The 21830-nt window shown below is 40.3% G+C and overlaps 1 protein-coding gene across 2 annotated transcripts; it reads right to left on the bottom strand.

The window, feature by feature from the left end:
• Nucleotides 1-3380: 3380 nt before the first annotated feature.
• Nucleotides 3381-21652, bottom strand: Nexn (nexilin F-actin binding protein). Of its 2 annotated transcripts, XM_035451858.1 has the most exons (11): nt 21202-21652; nt 19768-19846; nt 19536-19684; nt 16485-16526; nt 15001-15192; nt 14742-14912; nt 12283-12471; nt 9758-9955; nt 8126-8347; nt 4941-5126; nt 3381-4733 (listed from the first exon to the last, which is right to left on the bottom strand). In XM_035451858.1, exons 2-11 carry the CDS (start codon nt 19835-19837, stop codon nt 4365-4367), a joined length of 1788 nt encoding a protein of 595 aa, XP_035307749.1. In that variant the 5' UTR covers nt 19838-19846; nt 21202-21652; the 3' UTR covers nt 3381-4364. The 2 variants fall into 2 exon arrangements, with proteins under 2 accessions (XP_035307749.1, XP_035307750.1); XM_035451859.1 differs by lacking the exon at nt 16485-16526 and having other exon boundaries at nt 21202-21650.
• Nucleotides 21653-21830: the final 178 nt, after the last annotated feature.

Below are 21830 nucleotides of genomic sequence, written 5' to 3'. Positions count from 1 at the left end.
TCTTTTGTGTCTTTGTTGTGTATACTGAAGAAGACCACCTTTGGGGGCTGGAGAGATGGCTCAGAGGTTAAGAGCACCGACTGCTCTTCCAAAGGTCCTGAATTCAATTCCTAGCTAGCCAAGACTTCACACAGCTAATATTTCTCATACTTCAAATCTGATTTATTGATTATAGGCAGGGGTCTCATTGTGTCACCCAGTCTGGTCTCGAGGTCCTGGAGTCAGTGAGATGTGGTACTCACCTGTAATCCCAGCCCTCAGGAGGCAGAGACAGGCAGATCTCTGAGCTGGAGGCCAGCCTGGTCTATAGAGAGCCAGGACTACACAGAGAAACCCTGTCTCAGAAAAGAAAAAAGAAAACAAAACTACAAATGTCTAAAGAACAAACATTTGTATATTTATATTCTTGGTTTCTGATGTCCGCTCTGCCACTTAAACTGGTGAAACTGGGGGCTGCAGAGATGGCTAGCAGTTAAGGGCACTGGCTGCTCTTCCAGAGGACCCAGGCTCAACTCCCAGCACCCACGTGGCAGCTCACACCTGTCTGTAACTCTAGATCCAGGGCTTCTGACACCCCTACACAGACAGACATGCAGGCAAAACACCAATGATCATAAAAAGTAATAAAAACGACAGGTGAGACGGCCCTGTAGTCTACCTTAAAGAGTATTATTTTAAGCCGGGTGTGGTGGTACACATATTTCATTCCAAGACAGTCTCTGAGCTGGAGGCCTGCCTGGTGGACACAGTGAGTTCCAGGACTTGGAGCCAAAGAAAATCCCAAAATGAAAATGAAATTTATGACGTGTACATAAAACCACTATTTTAAGCTGTACAAACTACTTTGCGATAGTGGAGGTCTTCTGATAAGGTCTTTACTCTGGATTGTAGTTTGCCAAAACAGTACCCAAACCAGTAACTGCCAGACCAACCCTCAAAGGAGTCAGACACCCAATGCTATCATTCTACAAGCCAAGGGTCCTTCAGACTTTTATATCTGAATCCCATTCTTTTCTTACATAGAGGAACTCTGCCAAGCCTTTCTGATAGCAGCAATTATATAACGGCAGTTTAGAAAGTACTTGTGTATGTTCTCTGATTTCTTTGCTATTTGTGTGAAAATGCCTGGTATTTAAGCAAGAGAAGCTTTCATAAAGCTATGATATTCTTTTGAAAGTTTTTGTTTTGTTTTTTGAACAGTTTCTTTCTGTAATACAAGTGGGCTCTGAACTCACGATCCAGCTGTCTCGGCTCCTAAGTCTGGAATTGCAGGCAGGAGTCTTGATGCCCAGCAGCCATGATCACAATACTCAAATAGACAATGTTCCAGCGTCAGCCTGAAAAAGAGCACTGGGCTGTGTCCTCTGCCATTTCGCCCATTTTGGGAGGGTGTCTAAATTCTTCTCTAAAATCAAACTACTAGTCATCTACTAATGACCATGTCTTATTTACACGTTTACACTTTCCTTAAAAGCCTGTGGACACTAAAAGAACTGTCAGGTCTGGAACCCAGACTCCAAATTTCCAACCTTATGGAAAGGCTTTCATGACGCTAAAATACCAATAACTTAAGCTTTATTTTAAAGGAAAAACAATTTTTTTTTTTTTTTGGTTTTTCAAGACAGGGTTTTGTGTGTGTGTGTGTGTGTGTGTGTGTGTGTGTGTGTGTGTGTGTGTGTGTGTGTGTGTGTGTGCACGCACACAGGGAATGAGCCCAGGGCCCTGTGCAGGTTAGGCAAGCGCTCAACTATTAAGGGCTCCGTCTCTAGACCTTACCTCATTTAGGTTATAAGACAGAAGACAGAAACTTAAAGCAAGTAACATTAAAACATTACCCTATTAAGATTAAACTGTGGGGGGGGCTGGAGAGATAGATGGCTCAGAGGTTAAGAGCAGTGGCTGCTCTTCCAGAGGTCCTTAGTTCAATTCCCAGCAACCACATGGTGGCTCACAACCATCTACAATGAGATCTTGTGCCCTCTTCTGGTGTGCAGATATACATGGAAGCAGAATGTTGTATACATAATAAATAAATAAAAAAAATAAAAGATTAAACTGTTTCTGGGTAGAGAGTAGAGGCCAACTTTGGCTACATAACAAGACCATCCTTTTGCGGGGTGGGGGGGGTGCTCTCTGTGGCTTTGGATGCTGTCCTGGAACTCGCTCTATAGATAAGGCTGGTCTTGAACTCACAGAGATCAGCCTGCCTCTGCCTCTCGAGTGCTGGGATTAAAGACATGGGCCACCAATGCCTGGTAAGACCACCCATCTTAAAAAGAAAAAAATTAAACTGTTCTAGAAATCCCACCTTCTCCCTATCTACAAATGCCTTTCTTGAAATTACTGAAGTAGTGTGGACACATTGTTAGCATCATCTAAATCAACATTTGGTAGGTACCCCATGAATTTTTTTTCTAAAGGTGGTTGCTCTTAGGTTCAATTCCCAGCACCTGGGAGGGGGGGGCGGCGGGAGAGGAAGAATTGGACCAGCGATGGTGGAACACACCTTTAATTCCAGCACTAGGAAGATTCTGAGTTGGAGGCAGCCTGGGCTACAAAACAAGTTCCAGGACAGCCAAGAAAAAACCTTGTCTTGAAAAACAGAAACAAAATAATCGTTACAAAAGTCTACACTTCCCATAAGATATGAATGAGCTGCTGAGCAAACACTTCAAACGCTCAGAAGTGTTCCACATTGTTCCCAGTGCCATGGGACAAACACCGCCGCTGTCATTCAGTGCATATTCCCCTGGGGAAGACAGAACGTGCAGAATAAAGAAACAGGTGAGTGTCAGAGGAAACAACGCCATTAAGATACTATGGAGAGGGTGATGTTCCATCCAATGAAGGCTCCTGTTAGCTCTCTGCCTAGTCTTGGTTTTTTGAGACAGGGTTTCTTTGTGGCTTTGGAGGCTGTCCTGGAACTCACTCTGTAGACCAGGCTGGTCTCGAACTCACAGAGACGACTGGAGTAAGCCTGGCTATGATACTTTTTAAAGGGTCCAAGCTTTAGGATGACACTTTTAGGAAGACAAGCATCTTGGTAAGCAGTGCTTACAGGCCTCTTTCATTCTGTTTTTCCTGTGCCATGCGGCAAGGATGCTTTAGTCAACAGACTGAATCACACAGATGACAGCAACTACGTGACGTCTATTGCCTAGTGATATCACAGCCATCTTAATTTGTGTTAACACGCTGATACTCACACAATGACGAAATCACTTGTGTCAAGGAGATATGTGCAGTTCTGCTAAGAACAGTATTACCTGTAATCCCAGCACTTGGGAAGAGGGAGACAGGACCATCACTGTGAGATCTGGTGCCCTCTTCTGGTGCACAGAATATTGTATACATAATAAGTAAATAAAAAAGACCACCTATATTTTAAAGCACGGGTAACTTTATTACTATGATTTCACAATGTAAAATTAATTTTTTTCCAAGAAATTTGTATTACAAAACAATCAAATAACAGAACATAATAGTTATAATTATTTACAGACTTTGTTGTTGTTTCCAGACAGTCTCACTATCCTGGTCACGGTGTAGACCAGGGTAACATTGAACTCTGCTTGCCTTTGTCTCCCACGTTCTGGGGTAAAGGTGTGCAACTATCATGCCTGACATTTACAGACTATTTCTCTTAGGTCTTGAAACCTTCAACTATGCTTTAAAAAACCATTAGCATGGAATACTAATATTTTCTCATTAAAGTATAATTTATTCAGGCAGGTCACAGCATACACTTTATAACTTTTAGTTAACTAGTCACACTTGGAATACTGTGCAGCTTTGGTTTGTATCAGATTTAGTAGTCGTTCTTTTAAAAACAAAAACAAAACAAACAAAACACCTTTGTTGTGAGAAGAATGATGCTCCTGTCAGTGTATCTGCTTCAGAAGACTTGGAGTCTACGGCAGGTACATACTGCAGAGGAAGACTGAGTCACTGTTCTCTGCCCCATTTTAGACATAAAACTCTTATTCTTAAATTCAGTCATGCAAGCATAATTGGTATAAATATGGAAAATACAAAGCGTTTGTTTTGGGTTCTGACAGAGTGAGTACATCTCCCTTTCCTGTCAACTACATTTTAACTGGGCACAACATGGTAACCTGATGTGCGCTTGAAAAGGCTTTCTTTGGATGAGCTCCTGGTTTGGGAAAGAGGACTGAGTCAACATAGTGGCACCTCTGGTCTCCTTTTGGCCCCTCCACAGAGATGTAGCAAAAGGGTTGGAGAAAGAGTTCCAAGGAGAAAAGGAAGCCTAGTAGTCATCCACTAAAAGAGAGAGAGAGAGAGAGAAAGAATAGGAATGCTGTTTTTCCTATTTATTTCTTTAATAAAATGAAGGAGAAAGCCAGTCAGTCCTTACTTTCAATGGTAAGAATGCAGGTACTTGCTGCAGAGCCTTTGCTGTTGACTGCTTTGCACATGTACTCTCCTCCATCTTCCGGGAACGTTTCTGGTAGATAAAGGCAGTAGGTTTCACCCCTCTCAATGTACTGGTAGTCTTCTCCATCCTGCAGCATTTCCCCTTCAAACCACCATGTAACTTGTGGCTTAGGTTCCCCTGTCACTTTAACAGTGAACCTTACTGGCTCACTGTCTACAACTGAGGTGTTTCTTAAAGGCTTTTTGAACCATGGCGCTCCTGATCTGGTTTGCTCTTCATCTTCAGTAGTGGAGCCATTAACGATACCACCTTCCTCCTCCTCCTCATCTTCTCTTTTCTATATTAAAATAAGTGCATTCATCAAGTCATTTAGTAATAGAATTTTGAAGTAAAAGACAGTTTGGGATTTAACTCAGTGTTAGAGCCTTTGGCTAGCATGCATGATGCTCTCTCTCTAAACCATCCCAATGGCTTGAAAGCAATGAAGACAAGTTAATGGCTTGCAAACACTTTTGGAACTCACTCTGAATATGCAGACACATACCTTCTGTAGTGCCGCATCAATTTCTTTCTGTTCAAACTGCATTCGGAGTAACTTCTGTTCTTCAATTCTCCGTTGTTCCTCCTCTTCTCTTGCCTTTGCCATTTGTTCAAATCTGGCTTTCATGTTCACTTTATGAGTAAAGGGAGATTCACTCTTTTTTGCAGGCTTTACATCAACATCATCTTCCTTTAAAAATAAATAAAAGTTGCTTGCCAGGAATTGATTACATTAATGATTTGGTAGTTTATAGGCACAAAATAAATTATGTAAATTATGGTCAAGTGCCAAGGAAGCATACATAAGAATATGGACAAGCAGCTGAAATAAATATGGGAAAGTGACTCAGGTGAACTTTGGAAACCAGGAAAATGAAGGGCAGGATCAGCCATCTAAGTGTGTGAGTCTAGGGAAAGGCCAATAAGTGTCAAAATTTTTTTGATCTTTGATACAATGGTATTGAACCGATTGTTTCTAAAGGTTGTTAACTTTTAAACAAAGTTTAAGTGTAGACTTTTGCCTGCAGTACTGTCTATGTATGATGCAGTGACTGGGGAGGCCAGAAAAGGGTGTCATTCTCTGGACCTGGCATTACAGATAATTGTGAGCTGTTCTGTGGGTGCATGGAAAAGAACCCCAGTCCTCTCCAAGAGCAGCAAACTCATTTAACTGCCAAGCATGTGAGGCCTTGTCAAGTTTATGTGGTTCCAAAGGCTGAAGCCAGGGAGGGCTTCCTAAATGCTGGGCACATTCTGCCAATTGAGCTGCATCCCCAGCCATTAAATTAAGGCCTTCCTTGGCCTCTGGGAGAAAAACTAGTTTGTGTTACCATAGTGCAGTGGGGGATGGAAGGGTGTAATTATCCAATAAATGGAAACTGAGAAGCGAGCTGTAGAATAATTCTATAAGAAAATAATGGCTCACCAGGCGTTGGTGGCACACGCCTTTAATCCCAGCACTCAGGAGGCAGAGGCAGGTGGATATCTATGAGTTCGAGACCAGCCTGGTCTACAAGAGCTAGTAACCGGACAGCCACAGAGAAACCCTGTCTCGAAAATAATAATAATAATAATAATAATAATAATAATAATAATAATAATAATATAATGGCTCATGGGCAGATGCATGCTTTCTTCAGTTTGGAAGTTTCTCAGTTTCTCAGGTCACATTTTAGTTGTATTTAGGGAAATCCCAGAACATGAGATAGCTATTGGGTTTTGTCATTGTCTTGTTATTTAGCCTCTTGATGACTAGTTGTCAGTGACACTGATTGATTGTGACAAGATAGAAAAGTACATGTCCTGGGGCTACAGATGTATCTTACCTGGTAGAGCGCCTGTCTGGTGTGCACAGGGCCTGTACCATGATCCCATCACCACAGAAGTGGAAGCAAGAGCCAGGCATTGGATAGTGGTTTGCTTCCATTGTCACAGACCTTTCCACATACATGAGAATGCTTAAGCCAGTATACTAACTACTGTTTTAACTGAATCATCATAGGACATATAATTTCTCTTTCAAGGATTTAGTTCAAAACTACATTTAGAAAATGAGAGATTTGAGTTGTTCCTGACCTAACTGAAAGGAATGTCAGACTTCGATGCTTTTCTAGAACATTTAGAAAACTAGGCTGGTGCTCTGGGAAAGGAGCCTACTAAGAAAGTCCTGTTTTAACTGGATTGAGCGTTGGGATATTAAAGCAGTGGTGTTTTCGGGACACAGCAGGACATTAGAGGCTGAGCGTAGCTCGTTGGCAGAGTGGGTGTCTAGCATGAGTCCTCATGTGACTCTAATCTCCATCCCTTCGTGGGGCGGAGACGAGGTGTCACCCCTAAGTTTGATGCCAGATTAGGATATAGAAGACACACATTCAAACAATGTAAGGCCAAATGGGTGGTGTGAAGTACTATATTGATTCTTTAGCCAAAGGTTACATGGGTGAATTCAACCTTGAAGTCGGGGATCTTAATTTTGAAGATACTAATTCATGTCCCCTACCCCAAGACAAGATGTCACTGGCTGGCCTGGAACTCAGCACTTCCAGCGTTAGAAGCATCCATTTACCTGTGGATAAAAGGAGTGCACTACCACTCCAGAACGAATGTTGGTAGTTCTCAATAGAACAAGAGTTGGAGATTCAGGGAGTTGGGGGCAAGTCCATCACTGGAACTTATTAACACCTAAAGTTTGTATAATGACCCTTAGTCCAAGGTGGGTAGAAGAGACAGACTTACACATCCTTCGCTGGAAACAACTGACACCCTAATCTGACTGTTGTGGGAACAACCTTCAGCCAGCAGCTTTTGGGGTACCAGCCCATTCTGGTAGGAGGTAAGTACTTAGCAGCAGCGTCCAGTTGCAGCACTGCTGCAAGCCACCAATTTTCCCATTTCCCACTGTACCCCACAAGCTGTTAACATCTAAGTGCCAGAAGTAGCAAAGCAGCAAACATACAGGTTTTACTCCTGCAGATTTTCTAGTAACTACCTTTAACAAAGGAGAAACTGTTTGGTAGATTGGGATTTTGTTTATGACAGGGTCTTCTGGAGCCCAGACTGCCCTTGAACTCATCCAGTCTCTCTAGTGCTGGGATTGCAGCAATAATTCATCATACCCAGCTTGAACTTTGCCTATGATGTGATGTTTAAAGATTAGGATTTTAACTTTATTTTGTACCACATGGCCAGTAAATATGAGTGCTCTCCAATCATCACTATTGTTTTATTAGTTCCCACTGTTACCCTGAATTTTACAACATCACATGATGCTTGCACCTCACTAAGCCCAGAGCCAGTGTCAGCAAAGGTAGCCAAGTAGCATCAGTGGAGGCTAGGGCAGAGCTGTAACTTACATCACGCTGAAATAACTCTGCACTACACCGTGTCCAATGTAACTTCACAGCAGGAGGGAGCATGAGGCACATAGGTTGTTTTCAGTCATAGCCCTGGCTCACTTGTGTGTCCCCAGAACAACTTGTCTGCCTGCTTTGTTTATTGCTAACCCTTGCTGCCTTCCCAGGTTTGTCTCCATTCTGCCGTCCATCCATTCCTCCTCCTCATCCTTTTGGACTGTATGACCTAAAGGGTCTTTGCTATTTTGTTTCCAGATGATTACATATATACCAATTAGAAACTATAAATACTAAGACTTATTTTAAGATCAAGGTTATAACAAATACAATGATGTACCTCGTGGAAGTTTTCTGCTTCTCGCTCTTTAATTTCAAGATCAATTGCTCTCCTCTTGGCTCGCTCTTCTTCTATCTTCTTTTGTATTTCTTTTTCAGACAACTGTCCAATTTTTTCAAACTTACTTTTCAGATTTTTAGCTTGAATAGAACCACTTCTTTTTAATTTGATTAGTTCTTCATATTCTCTACTCAATCCAAAAGTTTCATTTTCTTCTTCTTCCTTCAAAAGATAAAGATTTCTGTGTGTTGAATATCAGAAAATTACAATGGATCCCCACTCATCTGTGTGGGGGAAATATGTTCCAAGACAACCAAGCAGATGCCTGGAAGCCACGGGCCAAATAGAATGCTTTATGTACTGTTTTATTTCTGGGTTTGGAGAGATGGCTTGGTGCTTAAGAGCACTGGCTAATCTTCCTGGGAGATGTGGGTTCAGTACCTAGCAGCCACACACAACCTTTTAACTCCAGCTCCAGGAGATCTGACACCCTCTTCTGGCCCACTGGCACTGCTGGTATGTGGCACCAAACATACATGCAGACAAAACACCCTTATAAAACACCCAGGCAATACACGGCCGGGTGGTGGTGGCGCACTTGGGAGGCAGAGGCAGGCGGATCTCTCTGAGCTCGAGACCAGCCTGGTCTACAAGAGCTAGTTCCAGGACAGCCTCCAAAGCCACAGAGAAACCCTGTTTCAAAAAACAAAACAACAACAAACAAAAAAAAAAAAAAAGAAAAAAATCACACCCATACACATAAGTTTTAAATTTAAAAAAAAACTAAGAACTTCCAACCTTTCATATAAAGGAAGCCATGTACAGCCATGTCATTAAAGAACTCATTGTATAAATATTTTTGTTCATTTGAATGGACAGATGCAGAGGGTTACAATATCTCCACACCACAGATACCCAGTCTTATGTTTTTGATAGGACCCCTTTGGCAGCTAGATGGGCTCCCCAGCACTTGGAAAGCTGAGGCAGGTGGATCTCCAAGTTTGAGGCCATCCTGGTTTATAGAGCTAGTTCCAGGAGAGCCAAAGCTACAAAGAAACCCTGTCTCAAAAAGAAAAACAAAAACAAACTTCTCTTTGGCATATTTAATTGCTAGCATTCAATAAATACTATTGCTTTAGGACTCACAATTAAATACAATATTGATTACAACTCCTTTAGATCTTATTTTTTTACACATGCTTTGCCTGTATGAAGTGTGTATGCCACATGCATGCCCGGTGTAGGTCAAAATAGGGCATCAGATTCCCTAGAACTGGAGTGAATGGATGATTGTGAGCCAACATGTGGGTGCTGGGAATTGAATCTCAGTCCTTTGGAAGAACAACTTTATCTTTGACATTGCATCAGGACACTGTTACCTACAACACCACACAGGAGAAACAGACAATTTAGTTACAACAAATAAATACCTACAAAGATCTTACTATTTTAAGTGCGATTTTAGTTTTTTGTCAGGCCACATTTCTAGCTATATTCTACCGGGTTGGACACACACCTTTATTGAGTGTATCTGTCATAGAAGTGTGTCAGATATCTTACGTGATTAATACATAGTCACAATAGAGCAATCTAAGAAAAACAATTAAATTTCGAAGTGAATATTCCCCTCACCTCTCCCATTTCTTGTCTCAGCTGCTCAAATCCCTGCTTCTCCATTTCTAGTTTATGCCTCCGTTCCTCCTCGGTTCGTCGTCTTTCTTCTTCCATCTTTTGTCTTAATAATTCCTCAAAATTAATTTCCAGTTTTCCAGGCATCAGAGATTCTTGAGAAACTGTTTTATATATCTCTGGGGAGTCATCATCTTGTACCTATTTAAAATAAATATTTTGTCATATTTTCCACAATTGTGCATACTGAAAAGGTAGTATTTCTTATAGATGCAGACTTCTGGAATAAAAGTGTTTCAAGTTGATCTAAGAATTCAGAAAGCATACACTTTCATAGGGGTCCTATCAAAAACATAAGACTGGGTATCTGTGGTGTGGAGATATGGTAACCCTCTGCATCTGTCCATTCAAATGAACAAAAATATTTATACAATGAGTTCTTTAATGACATCGAGAATATTTTAACTGGACTGAAGTGAATCTCCAAATCTGGTCACCGAAAGAAGGCATTTTAGTTAAATCATAGTCTTAGGGAGTTGATTACATCTGGGTCATCATGAGCTTTTATCAGAAAAACAAAAGCTTTAATGCCATAATTGTATTATGCGGAAGTTTTGCTGCCAAGATGTTTTAAAGAAATAATATTTAATATATTCTTAGAACTGCCAGGTCCACTTATGGATACATATATTTAGTTATCCCTGTAACCTTATAAAATAGCTTTGGGTAAATATCCTTGGTTCACATGTGAGGAGCCTGGGAAACTGACTGAAAAGTAACTTGTCCAAAGTGAACAGAAATGCCAGGGAGCAAAGCCAAAAGTCAGGTCTCGGAATATTTCCAGTAAGATTATAAATGATGTCATACCTGTGGGAAAGTGCCATGCTGAAACCAGAAGTTCATTAGAAATGTGAGTAACAGACTTCTTTCATAATTTTGAACATTTCTATGAGGAATTGATTTTGACCTTGGGCAAGCCACTTACCTCTCTGAGCCTCCCTGTGACAACTTTCTTATGGTTCTCACTGGATACAATGAAGCTTGGAAATACTTAGTGCTCCCAACAGTAAGGTTTTAACTTTTTAAAATGTTCATCTGTCTATTTTGGAGGGGTGGGCATGTAGGTATCAGAAAAAAAAAAATTCAGGGTTCAGTTCTTTCTTCTTATCATGCAAATGTCCAGGATTGAACTCAGGCTTAGTAGTATCTTCTCAGTCTCCAATAACAGTTTTATTATACTGCCACATCCTAAATTCAAGCAATTCCCAAACTGAACTAGAACCTTTGCTGGCAAGTTGTTGATATCAAATACATTGTACCATGAAAAATAATTTAATTCTGTTTTTCTGTTTCCTGGAAATAAACACTTTCTCTGTGATCTGAACTGTGGCCTGCATGCAGACATGGACAGAGTGAGAAGGCCTCTCCTGGACTCCCAGGCAAGGAATAGCGACAATGATACGGGTACAGCAGTGAAGATGGTAGAGGAAGTCAGGGAGTTGAATAAATGGGCGTTTGTAGCCACTTAGGTATGAATGAAAAGATGGAGTCACGAGTTTCAGATTGGAGTGTATGGGTAAATTGGTTAATAAGATAGTCATTTTAACATGGCATGGAAAGCTTACCTTTGTGACAAATTGGGAATCAATATGTAAGAAAGAATGATGGGGATTTTGAGGAGTTAGATAATTATGATTAAGTGACTTTGGCCATCTACAATACATCAAGTGGGATTAAAATGGCAAGAATAAAGGAGAGGGGCAGCAGGGAAGGGGGGAAGGACAGAAGGAACAGGAAGGAGGGAGCTATAGGGGAAAATTCCCAGATCTTCTTTTTTAAAATAAATAGGACTCCAGTCCATTTTTTAATTTATCTCATGTGCACTGGTGTGAGGATGTCAGACCCCCTGAAACTGCAGTTACAGACAGTTGTCAGCTGCCACGTGGGTGCTGGGAATTGAACCCTGGTCCTCGGGATAGGGCATCCAGTGTCTTAACTGCTGATCCTCTCCCCAGCTCAAATTTTCTTTTTTTGACACTCAGATCTAGTCTAGAAAGCATATCTTTCCAGTGAGGGCTGATAGTGTCCAACTCTTTATGCCAGGCACAGATGGCACTGGTAATCAGAACCCTTTCAACACAAGGGAAGAAAATGCTGACTTATTTGGCATTCACAGGCTTGCTACAGATTTCAGAGATGATAGGCTATTCCTCAGAGTCTAATCATTTCATTTACACCCTCTAAAAAAAACGGAATCCCTAGGCTTGACAGTTCAGTCAGTAAAGTTCTTGTCTTGCAAGCTGAGTTTAACCCCTGGAACACAAGTGAACTAGGTGCACACCTGCAACCCCAGCACTGAGAGGCAGAGGCGGGATTCCACAGACTGCTAGCCACTCCAGTCTTAAAAGAGCACAGCATTCCCGAGGACGACACCAAGGTGGCTCTCTGGCTTTTTGTAGCTTGCACAAGTGCACACATGATGCGCACATATGACACACACATGCTGAATGTCATGTCAGCTGTCTTACCATGCTCCTCCTCGCTTCAGCAAATGCCTTCTTCTCTTCCTCTATTCTCCTCCGGGCCTCCTCCTCGGCTTTTCTTTTTTCTTCTTCTCTTCTTTGCCTTTCTAGTTCCTCAAAACTGAGTTTGAGTTTTCCAGGGCGGTACTCTTTAAAAACTTTTCTCGTATCTTGGTTTTCATCCTCCTCATTTACCTAATAAACAAAATATGTATTACTAAAAGTTGAGATTCATGGGGACAGGAATGCATTGCCAGTGAAAGACATGCACTTAGCAGCTTGACCAAGTGTTTCCATGCTCCCAGAATACTTACTCCAAAGCCTCTTCCTTTTCATTCATTTTTTATTTGTATTTTTGATTTGTTGAGTCAGGGTCTCTCTAAATAGCACTGGCTGCCCTGGAACTCATTAAGTAAACCTGGCTGGCCTTGAACTTAGAGAGATCCAGATCCACCTGCCTCTTCCTCCCAAGTGCTCAGATTAAAAGCTACCATGCCTGGCCAAACCCTCTTCCATTTTAGCGTCCCATATGATAAAATAATCAAATGTGGAGAAGCTAACAAATAAAAATGTAGGGCTGGAGAGATGGCTCAGAGGTCAAGAGCACTGACTGCTCTTCCAGAGGTCCTGAGTTCAATTCCCAGCAACCACATGGTGGCTCACAACCATCCGAGATCTGGTGCCCTCTTCTGGTGTGCAGATATACATGGAAGCAGAATGTTGTATACATAATAAATAAATAATCTTAAAAAACACAAAATTACTCAATATTCAATAAGATTAAATAAAATTTCTCTAGCTTTTGAATAAAAGAGACTGCATAACATATTTTAAAGGACTTGGCTGACCTAAGAGTTCAGTTATACACACACACACACACACACACACACACACAGAGAGAGAGAGAGAGAGAGAGAGAGAGAGAGAGAGAGAGAGAGAGAGAGAGAATATGTGTCTGGAGAAGGCGAGACACTTTAATCTGAGCTCTCAGAGGCAGGCAGATCTCTATGAGTTCAAGGCCAGCCCAGTCTATACAATAAGTTCCAGACAGACAGAGCTACAGCAAAACTCTGACTCAAAAAAATTTCCAAGCTGGGCCATGGTGGCACACACCCTTAATCCCAGCACTCGGGAGGCAGAGGCAGGCGGATCTGTGTGAGTTGGAGACCAGCCTGGTCTACAAGAGCTAGTTCCAGGACAGGCTCCAAAGCTACACCAAGAAAGCCTGTCTCTGGAAAAAAAAATTTTTTCAAAGAAAAAATTACTTCCTCACTTTGAACTATGGTGATTTTCCTTATACTAATCCTATTTAAAAAAAAAAAACCTGCCATCTGATCTAGCATTATATAAAATTCATTTCACAATTATTTGCTCATCTAAACATGAACTGAAACCTATTTAACCATGTTATTAAAAGGTGATGACCAGTTATATTATCTATTTATTTGATATTGAGAAAGAGTCTTACTTTTACAGACCAGGCTGTCCTGGAACTCACCTGTCTGCCCCTGCCTCTGAAATGCTAGGATTAAAAGCATGCACCACCACGCCTGGCCAAACGTTACTACATTTTAAATAAATGTCTAGAAATTTTAAAATGGTGAGCTGCAATCCTCATAACTTTATTAATGAAGGTTGATCAAGAAAATCATGGTAACTTTGAATTATACCCATTCATTTTTAAACTCTCAAAATGAGCCTGGAATCTGTGCTTCCCTTTCTTCAGATGGTAGAGACCAGGGCACTGTCACTGAGTCTCACTCACTAAGTTGCCCAGGTTGGCTTTTAGCTCTGACTGATTCTTCCTCATCCTCCCAAGCAGATGGAATTATAGAGCAGTTCTCAAGTTGACTACTTGGACTTGAGAATGTCCTACAACCACACCATTAAATAGACTGCTTAACTTACACATGAAGAAAAACCAGGTGCATTGAGTAATATCTACATATTAATACAGTCTACAGTTCTAAAGTAAAAATGTAAAGCATGGGAGACAAAATGCCCCAAAGTGAAAGCTCAAAGAAAATACAGATAAATTATATGCGTGTGTATTGTGTGTATGGTTTCAGAGCCCTGCCTTTGGGATTTGAGTAGGGTCAGATGAATTATAAGCGTGTGTATTGTGTGTATATTTATGTATGGTTTCAGAGCCCTGCCTTTGGGATTTGAGTAGGGTCAGATGAATTATAAGCGTGTGTATTGTGTGTATATTTATGTATGGTTTCAGAGCCCTGCCTTTGGGATTTGAGTAGGGTCAGATGAATTATAAGCGTGTGTATTGTGTGTATATTTATGTATGGTTTCAGAGCCCTGCCTTTGGGATTTGAGTAGGGTCAGATGAATTATAAGCGTGTGTATTGTGTGTATATTTATGTATGGTTTCAGAGCCCTGCCTTTGGGATTTGAGTAGGGTCAGTGGTAGAGCACTTGCTTAGCATGCTAAGCTCCCCGTGAAAGGCACTTGCCATGCGCTGCCTCTCTTCCTCAAAGGCTCGCCTCTCTTCCTCTAAGCGACGTCTCGCTTCCTCCTCAGCTTGCTTCTTGCGATTTTCTTGTCTTTGTTGCTCCAGTTCTTCAAAGGTTAATTTCAATTTTCCAGGAAAATGGGATTCTTTTTTGGCCTCAGTTTCATCATCCTACGAAAACAAACTTGTTACCCGAAGAACAATTGCTGTTAACTAAACTTTGGATTTGTTCTTGTAAAAAAATAAATAAATAAATTACCATGACTAATGAAAGACACTTTGCTTCCTTGAGAGATGGGCACTCTTCCTCATATCTTCCTGTTTTATCATCTTCATGATTAACCCTCTCTTTCCCTTGTTCTTTCTCCAGGTCCTCAGTGTTCTTTATCTTTCCAGATGTTTTGTAGGATTTGGCAGGCACCACTGTTATAAGCAGTGAGTCATCTCCTTCCTATTTATAAGACAGATAATTAGCATCTATATTCTTAATAAAAATGCAGGTGGCAGGGTACTTCACCTCCATAAGTGGTGAATTACATTGCTGTCAAGGCTATGAAGGACAAAAAAAAAATACTTTTATTTTTTCCAACTAGTTACTCTTAAATACATCTTTCTCTGAATTCATTGTGTATTATCAATGAAGTTTACTGAGATCCATTGATAGAAGTTTCAAGAAACATTATGCATTTGGGAAGACAGAATTAATATACCCTCCCCGATTAAGTAACAAGACTGTAGTAACACAGACTTATTTTAGACAATCTGTACATTAACTGCACATGAGGTACTGTGCACGTGAGCATACTTCAAACCAATTTGATGGTGGATAGTTTTGACTTATACAATGAAATTTTCTCCACAATCTGCTTCTCCAAGTTTTTCAGCACTTAGTAAAGTAGTATTTAACGAGAAAAGCCATTGAATATTTACCTAAGTGATGTACTAACTTAGATAAAGCTGTAAAGCATTTATCTTATTAAAGTTGAAAACAAATTCTGTTTGTTAGTTTTGAGACAGGGTTTCTCTGTGTAGCCATGGTTGTCCTGGAACTTGCATATAGACCAGGCTGGCCTCGAACTCAGAGATCTACCTGCCTCTGCCTCCCAAGTGCTGGACTAAGCCACGAATCACCACACCTAGCTAGGATGCATTCTTTTAAAATTGATTTTAGTTGGCTTTACTATAGATTTATCATAACTTCTAACATTTTTCAAAAATAAAAATATGAACATGCTCCTAAAATAAAAAATTTCCAACTTTTATCTCGTAATTTTAGGCACACCATCAAATTGGTCGGTTGGATTTTAACCTTGCTAGTTAACTGGACTATGTTTTCATGGTTATCGGACATTCCTTCTTGGCGATCCATACTACCCTCTACTCTGGTGTGTGAAAACCAGAACTCGAGCTCTTAGGGACTCTGAGGAAAGACAAAAAATGATGGAAAGGAAACTGCCTTTTAAACATGTCAGTTTTTAGCAGCCCCAGACGTTAATTCAGGGAACATGGTCTTGGCAGAGTGTCCACAACAGACTCATGGGCCCTGTCTTCATGACCCAAGTGTGCAGCAGAAGCAGATCTGTCCAGTGTTTGAAAGTGCCCAAGTATGTGCTTGCCCTTGTTATTGTGAGATTTATAATCAATAGTGAAATAAAAGTTTCTGCACACCATTCTTGGATTACAAGATAACTTGTGAATCGGGTAATTTTCAGTGAATGTTTCATTAAAGGAAACGTCTGTTACCTCTGCTGCGGATTCGGTTCCCGTATTGCTTATGTCCTCAATCTATTGAATGAGAATTTCATATCGTTATATTACATTGAATTTTGTACTCGGTGCTTTTAAACATACAATTGAAAAGTAACTTCCGTATCTTCTGGTAAAATTTCAACTTTTTACTGTGAGCTTACAAGGAACAAATTTAGCAGCAATTTAAACAGATGCACACAAGTGCCCTCCATCCTCGGCCCTGCAATAGCAGAAGGAAATTCCATCACAAGCAATAAAGCGGCTGGGACCCCTAATTCTTACCCAAAAATTATCTGGCAAAAATGTAACTGATACAATAATAAAGTATGGTAGAAATATCCGCTAGATTGGAAGGGAGCTAATTCTGGTATTTATAACATTTTCTTATATTTTGGCCACACTGAATTGGGAAAACCATCTCTAAAGTTGGAGCACTTTCTCTGAAGAAACATCATTAGGTTAGCTTGATAGGCAGGCTGATATTTTAGCAACTCCTGAGAGAAAGAAAATAGGTGATTTTAACAATGCAGTGTTTGACGTTTCAGGAAAAGGCTACATTAACAGACAAGTGAGTTTCAGGACAGTCTGGATACACAGACAAACCCTATCTCAAAAAAACAAACAAACCAGCAAACAAAGAACTGTCAGAGTGAAAATTTAGTCAGGATGATTTCTGTGAGTTTGAAATGTATCAAGTTCCAGGCCAGCCAGGGCTATAGAGTGGTACCATGTCTCAAATAAAAAAATAAAATTCAAAGTAACTTATTTTTTAATAATAAATAGTTTTATCAGAGTAATTTATACTACAAAATTTAAATTTTAAGAATAACTTGTTTTATTACAGAATTATTAAACTGACTTGCTGTATAAATGGAATAGGTTTTTTTCAATGACGTATCATACTAAGTAGAATTTTAATGGCTCTCTAATAAAATAATTACAAAATGAGCTGTTTTCCAATGGACAATCGAATTCATTTCTCAATGAAAGATATCCATGACATGTGAGAAGCCAGACACTGAGAATATTGGAAAGAGAAACAATCTATTAGCCCCAGGTTTCTGTTTCCTAGAGCTCTTCCTGGTCCTCCTTATCCTCGCTAAGGTGGACAGAACCCTTTACAGGACTTTTCCATTGTTTGCTTAGATTTCTGTTGTCATCCTTTTCTTCTCTTTGCTCACTTTAAACCATTACAAAGCAATAAACACACATGGAAAATGAATTTATTTCAGGGGCTATGCTACTAGTGTAGTCAAGGGGAACAGATGTTCAGAATCCAGTTAGCATTGACTTTCACCAGCTAACATGAAAGAACTGTTTCTCATATATATATTGTATATATTTGCTTTATACAAAAGTGAATGTTTCATCCCCAGATCCCTTTCCTTGCCTCTTTTCAAGATCCTATTAACCACCAATATCTGCCCCTAAATGGATGGGCTTTAGTTTTCTATCAGGGTACCTTGAGTGTTAAACAGATAATACACCCTCAGTGTTTTCTCATACATTTTTTTTATTCTAGTATCTAATAAACTCTTTGTAAGAGCCTACACTCTTAGAAGTGGTAATATCATGGTAATTAACCATTCCCAGCTCAGGAAATCCTTTTGTATGCTGGTTTGTACAAGTAAACTGTAAACAAACATTACATTACATTGCATTAGGTCATATTAAATTTGAGTGGAAATGTACTTACGTTTTAAAATTAAACTTTTACACATTTATAAGAATAAATTAGTTATTACATTGCTGTCATAGCCTTAATTTAACAGAGCTAAAGCATCATTAGCCGGGGCTCTGTGGCACCCTACACACAGTGAGTGTTTGGTGTAAAGACACTGGCTTTTTTCATGATCATATTTTAATTTACCTTTTGAACATCCAGTCTCTATTATTATAGTCAAGCTCACAGGTTTGTTTGAGAAAACATGGCTTTTACCATTCCCTTCTTAGGTTTAAAATGGGCCAGTAGGCCTAGAAAACACCAGGGCTTTGAAAGTACAGACAAATGAAAGAAGAGTAATTCAGCATGCGAACATAGTGTGTCTCATGCATATACTTTAGTATTACTCACTTTGTAGTTTTAATATAACATAGTCATCAACCGTATCTACATATGTATACTTGTAGTAATTATACATGGAAATCATTAAAAATTCAATAGTTCTCATTTTATAATCCTATTTCTTTATAAATTTTACTGCAAAATGAAAGCTCATCTTTAATGACTGGAAGAGGCAACCCTGAAGTACATGGCATCTTTTCTCCAGATAAGGGTACCATCAAGTATAGGAAAATTCTCATTCTTCTTCACATCTAATGTGACGTGTGTCAGCATTTGTCACCAATTAAGCAGCTGTCTGTGTCACAGGAGGCTATTTGTAAACTTGGAGTTGGCAGGATGCTTTCTTTTCCTTGTCGCCCTTCTCCTTAGAGAAGCGGCAGAAGCTGGAAGGAGCACAGGACACTGATTTAACACTTGGAGTGTTGCTGTAAGGGGCTGTGGCGGCAGCTCAGAGGTTAACGGGGCACCGCTGCTCTTGCAGATGACCTGGGCTTGGTTCCTAGCACATACATGATGACGGCTCAGAACTCTCTAACTTCAGGTCCAAGGGACCCGTGCCCTCTTCTGAGCTCTGCGTGCACGTGTACACAGACACACATGCTACCAAAACATGATTTCGCATAAACATCTTTCCTAAGAATCTGTTTTATAAATGATAGCAGTTACAATTGTGCTTTATACCTTATTGTGAAAATGTCTTACGACATTGTAACATTCTCGGAGGTACCGAGCGACGCTAGGAATATAGTTTGAGGAATGTAGAAACAATTGGAAAGATCCTGGAGCAGAAGCCCTATGGTCACCCTCTTAAAATAGGCACATCCTGCCCACACTACTGCTTATCTGACGCTGAATATTTTCCAAAGCTGTTTTCAGGCTAGCCACTGTTAGTAAGCTCACATTGTATTAAATATTTGAATTAGTTCTCATCCATTCTGTTAGGTCCAGAAACAAACATCAATACGGCATTTAGCATCTACCTGCTCAGCTCTTTTTGCTAATTCACGCTGTATTTTCCTCTTCTCCAACAGGTCCTGCTCAAGCCTGCGTTTTCTCTCCTCGTCTGTTCTCTTCCTTTGTTCTTCCTGCCTGTGTTTCTCCATTTCATCAAATTTACCTTTAACCGTCCCTAAGAATACACAAAAAATTGTGTGTTTTGCCTTGTTTCTTTCTCTTGCAATCCCTTTTTCGTTTACCCCTCAAGGTTCTTACCTGTTAGCTTTGGGACATAAGCTTTTTCTATTTTAGCAGAAATCTCTTCCTCATCATCTGAAGCAAGCATTTCTTTAATCTAGGTGGTTAAATAGATTAATATGAACACACATCCCAACATCAGACTAGATTATTATAGAGTAGTCCCCCCACCGCAGCTGCGAGAGAACCCACCAGGATAACCTGGATTCCTGAAACCAGAGATAATTCTGAGCCTTGTGCATGCTGTTTTTCTTGTATGAAAAATATAATATATCCATAAAAGAAAAATAATGTCATAGGTCTTATAGTTCTAAGGAACTTTACACATTAGGTATAGTAAAAATATAACAAAAAATTATAAAAATTTATAAAAATATTGTAATGCAATTTATTTAAAGCTTTTGTTTATTTCCAGAAACTTCAGTTGACTATTTAGACCATGATTGACTACAGGCAATGAAAGCAGTGGAGAGAAACTATAGAGAAGGGAGGCTGATGCACACAGTAGGGACTGTAGAGAAGGGAGGCTGATGCACACAGTAGGGACTGTAGAGAAGGGAGGCTGATGCACACAGTAGGGACTTAGAGAAGGGAGGCTGATGCACACAGTAGGGACTTAGAGAAGGGAGGCTGATGCACACAGTAGGGACTTAGAGAAGGGAGGCTGATGCACACAGTAGGGACTTAGAGAAGGGAGGCTGATGCACACAGTAGGGACTGTAGAGAAGGGAGGCTGATGCACACAGTGGGGACTTAGAGAAGGGAGGCTGATGCACACAGTGGGGACTTAGAGAAGGGAGGCTGATGCACACAGTAGGGACTGTAGAGAAGGGAGGCTGATGCACACAGTGGGGACTTAGAGAAGGGAGGCTGATGCACACAGTAGGGACTTAGAGAAGGAAGGCTGATGCACACAGTAGGGACTTAGAGAAGGGAAGGAAGGCTGATGCACACAGTAAGGACTTAGAGAAGGGAGGCTGATGCACACAGTGGGGACTTAGAGAAGGGAAGGAAGGCTGATGCACACAGTAGGGACTTAGAGAAGGGAAGGAAGGCTGGTGCATGGTTTAAATCAGGTTACAAATAAAACAAGCATTTTTATAGTGTATATAAAATGTTAGTGTCTATAATGCATTAAAAAGAAAATTAATATTTTCACAATAAAATAAAATGACCTCCTGCTTTCTCCTGTTCCATTCTCTCTCTCTAATATATTGTTCTTTTCTTCTTTGCTTTTCATCTCTAGACCGCCTTTGGTTTCTCTCTTCTCTGGCCTTCTGCATGGCTTCAAATTTATCCTTTACATCACCCTTGCCTAGTTTTGGCACATAGGATTTTGGAACAGGTTTAGATGAAGACAGCAGAATCTTAGTTAGAAGAAAATAAACAGAAGAAAGTTTAAAGAGAAAAGGAAATTAGATAAAGATAAGAATAAGACATTAAAATACTTACCAAAACAAAGAGGCACAAGTTTCAAACCTCTATTTGAATCATCTTAGCCTGATTAGATATTCTATAATCTGAAGTTATAGTAAGTATGAGAGCAGAAATTTTGTTAAAAATTCTTCAGAAACAAAGCCCCAATTAAAGCACATTCTACTGAATCTGAAGGCCAGGAAAATACAGAAATCAAGTGCTGAACTCTGATTACAAACTACTTGTATTTTATTTTCCTATTGTTAAGGATTCGGACTGAGGGTTGCCATCAGTCCCTGATTTAACAGGATCAATCTCAGTAAAGTGTATGAATTTGGAAACAAAGCACAAGATTAAGCCCATATTACACACATGTATTACACACATGTTCCTGCTGTTGTATTAGCGAAAGCAGGCAAAACTGAAAGCCAGGCCAACCCCACAGGAGGTGACTCACGTTTCCGGCTCTGCTGCCCAAGTGTAAGTGCCTAGAAGCTCATTAAATAAAGTGTGCAGGGCAGCTCTAAAAGGTTAGCCCTAAAGAAAGGAAATCTGGTAGGAGAGGGAGCGAGCGAGCAGCGGTTCCCCTAATCGAAAGCTAGCAGTGTAGTTCCCCTCTTCAGGAGCTAGTTCCTGAAAGAAGTTTCTGTAAAAAGAAAACTGAG

This window comes from Cricetulus griseus (genome assembly GCF_003668045.3).
Source record: "Cricetulus griseus strain 17A/GY chromosome 1 unlocalized genomic scaffold, alternate assembly CriGri-PICRH-1.0 chr1_0, whole genome shotgun sequence".
Classification (NCBI taxonomy): domain Eukaryota; kingdom Metazoa; phylum Chordata; class Mammalia; order Rodentia; family Cricetidae; genus Cricetulus; species Cricetulus griseus.
This window is presented reverse-complemented; position numbering and strand designations above follow the sequence as displayed.

What these genes read in the sequence shown, in the direction of transcription:
- Nexn (XM_035451858.1), bottom strand. Translation starts at nt 19,837, where the DNA reads ATGCTTGCTTCAGATGATGAGGAAGAGATTTCTGCTAAAATAGAAAAA. An exon ending in TAGCAAAAAGAGCTGAGCAG is followed by an intron (nt 16,527 to 19,535) that starts GTAGATGCTAAA and finishes CTCATTCAATAG; the next exon opens with ATTGAGGACATAAGCAATAC. An exon ending in GAACCGAATCCGCAGCAGAG is followed by an intron (nt 15,193 to 16,484) that starts GTAACAGACGTT and finishes TCTTATAAATAG; the next exon opens with GAAGGAGATGACTCACTGCT.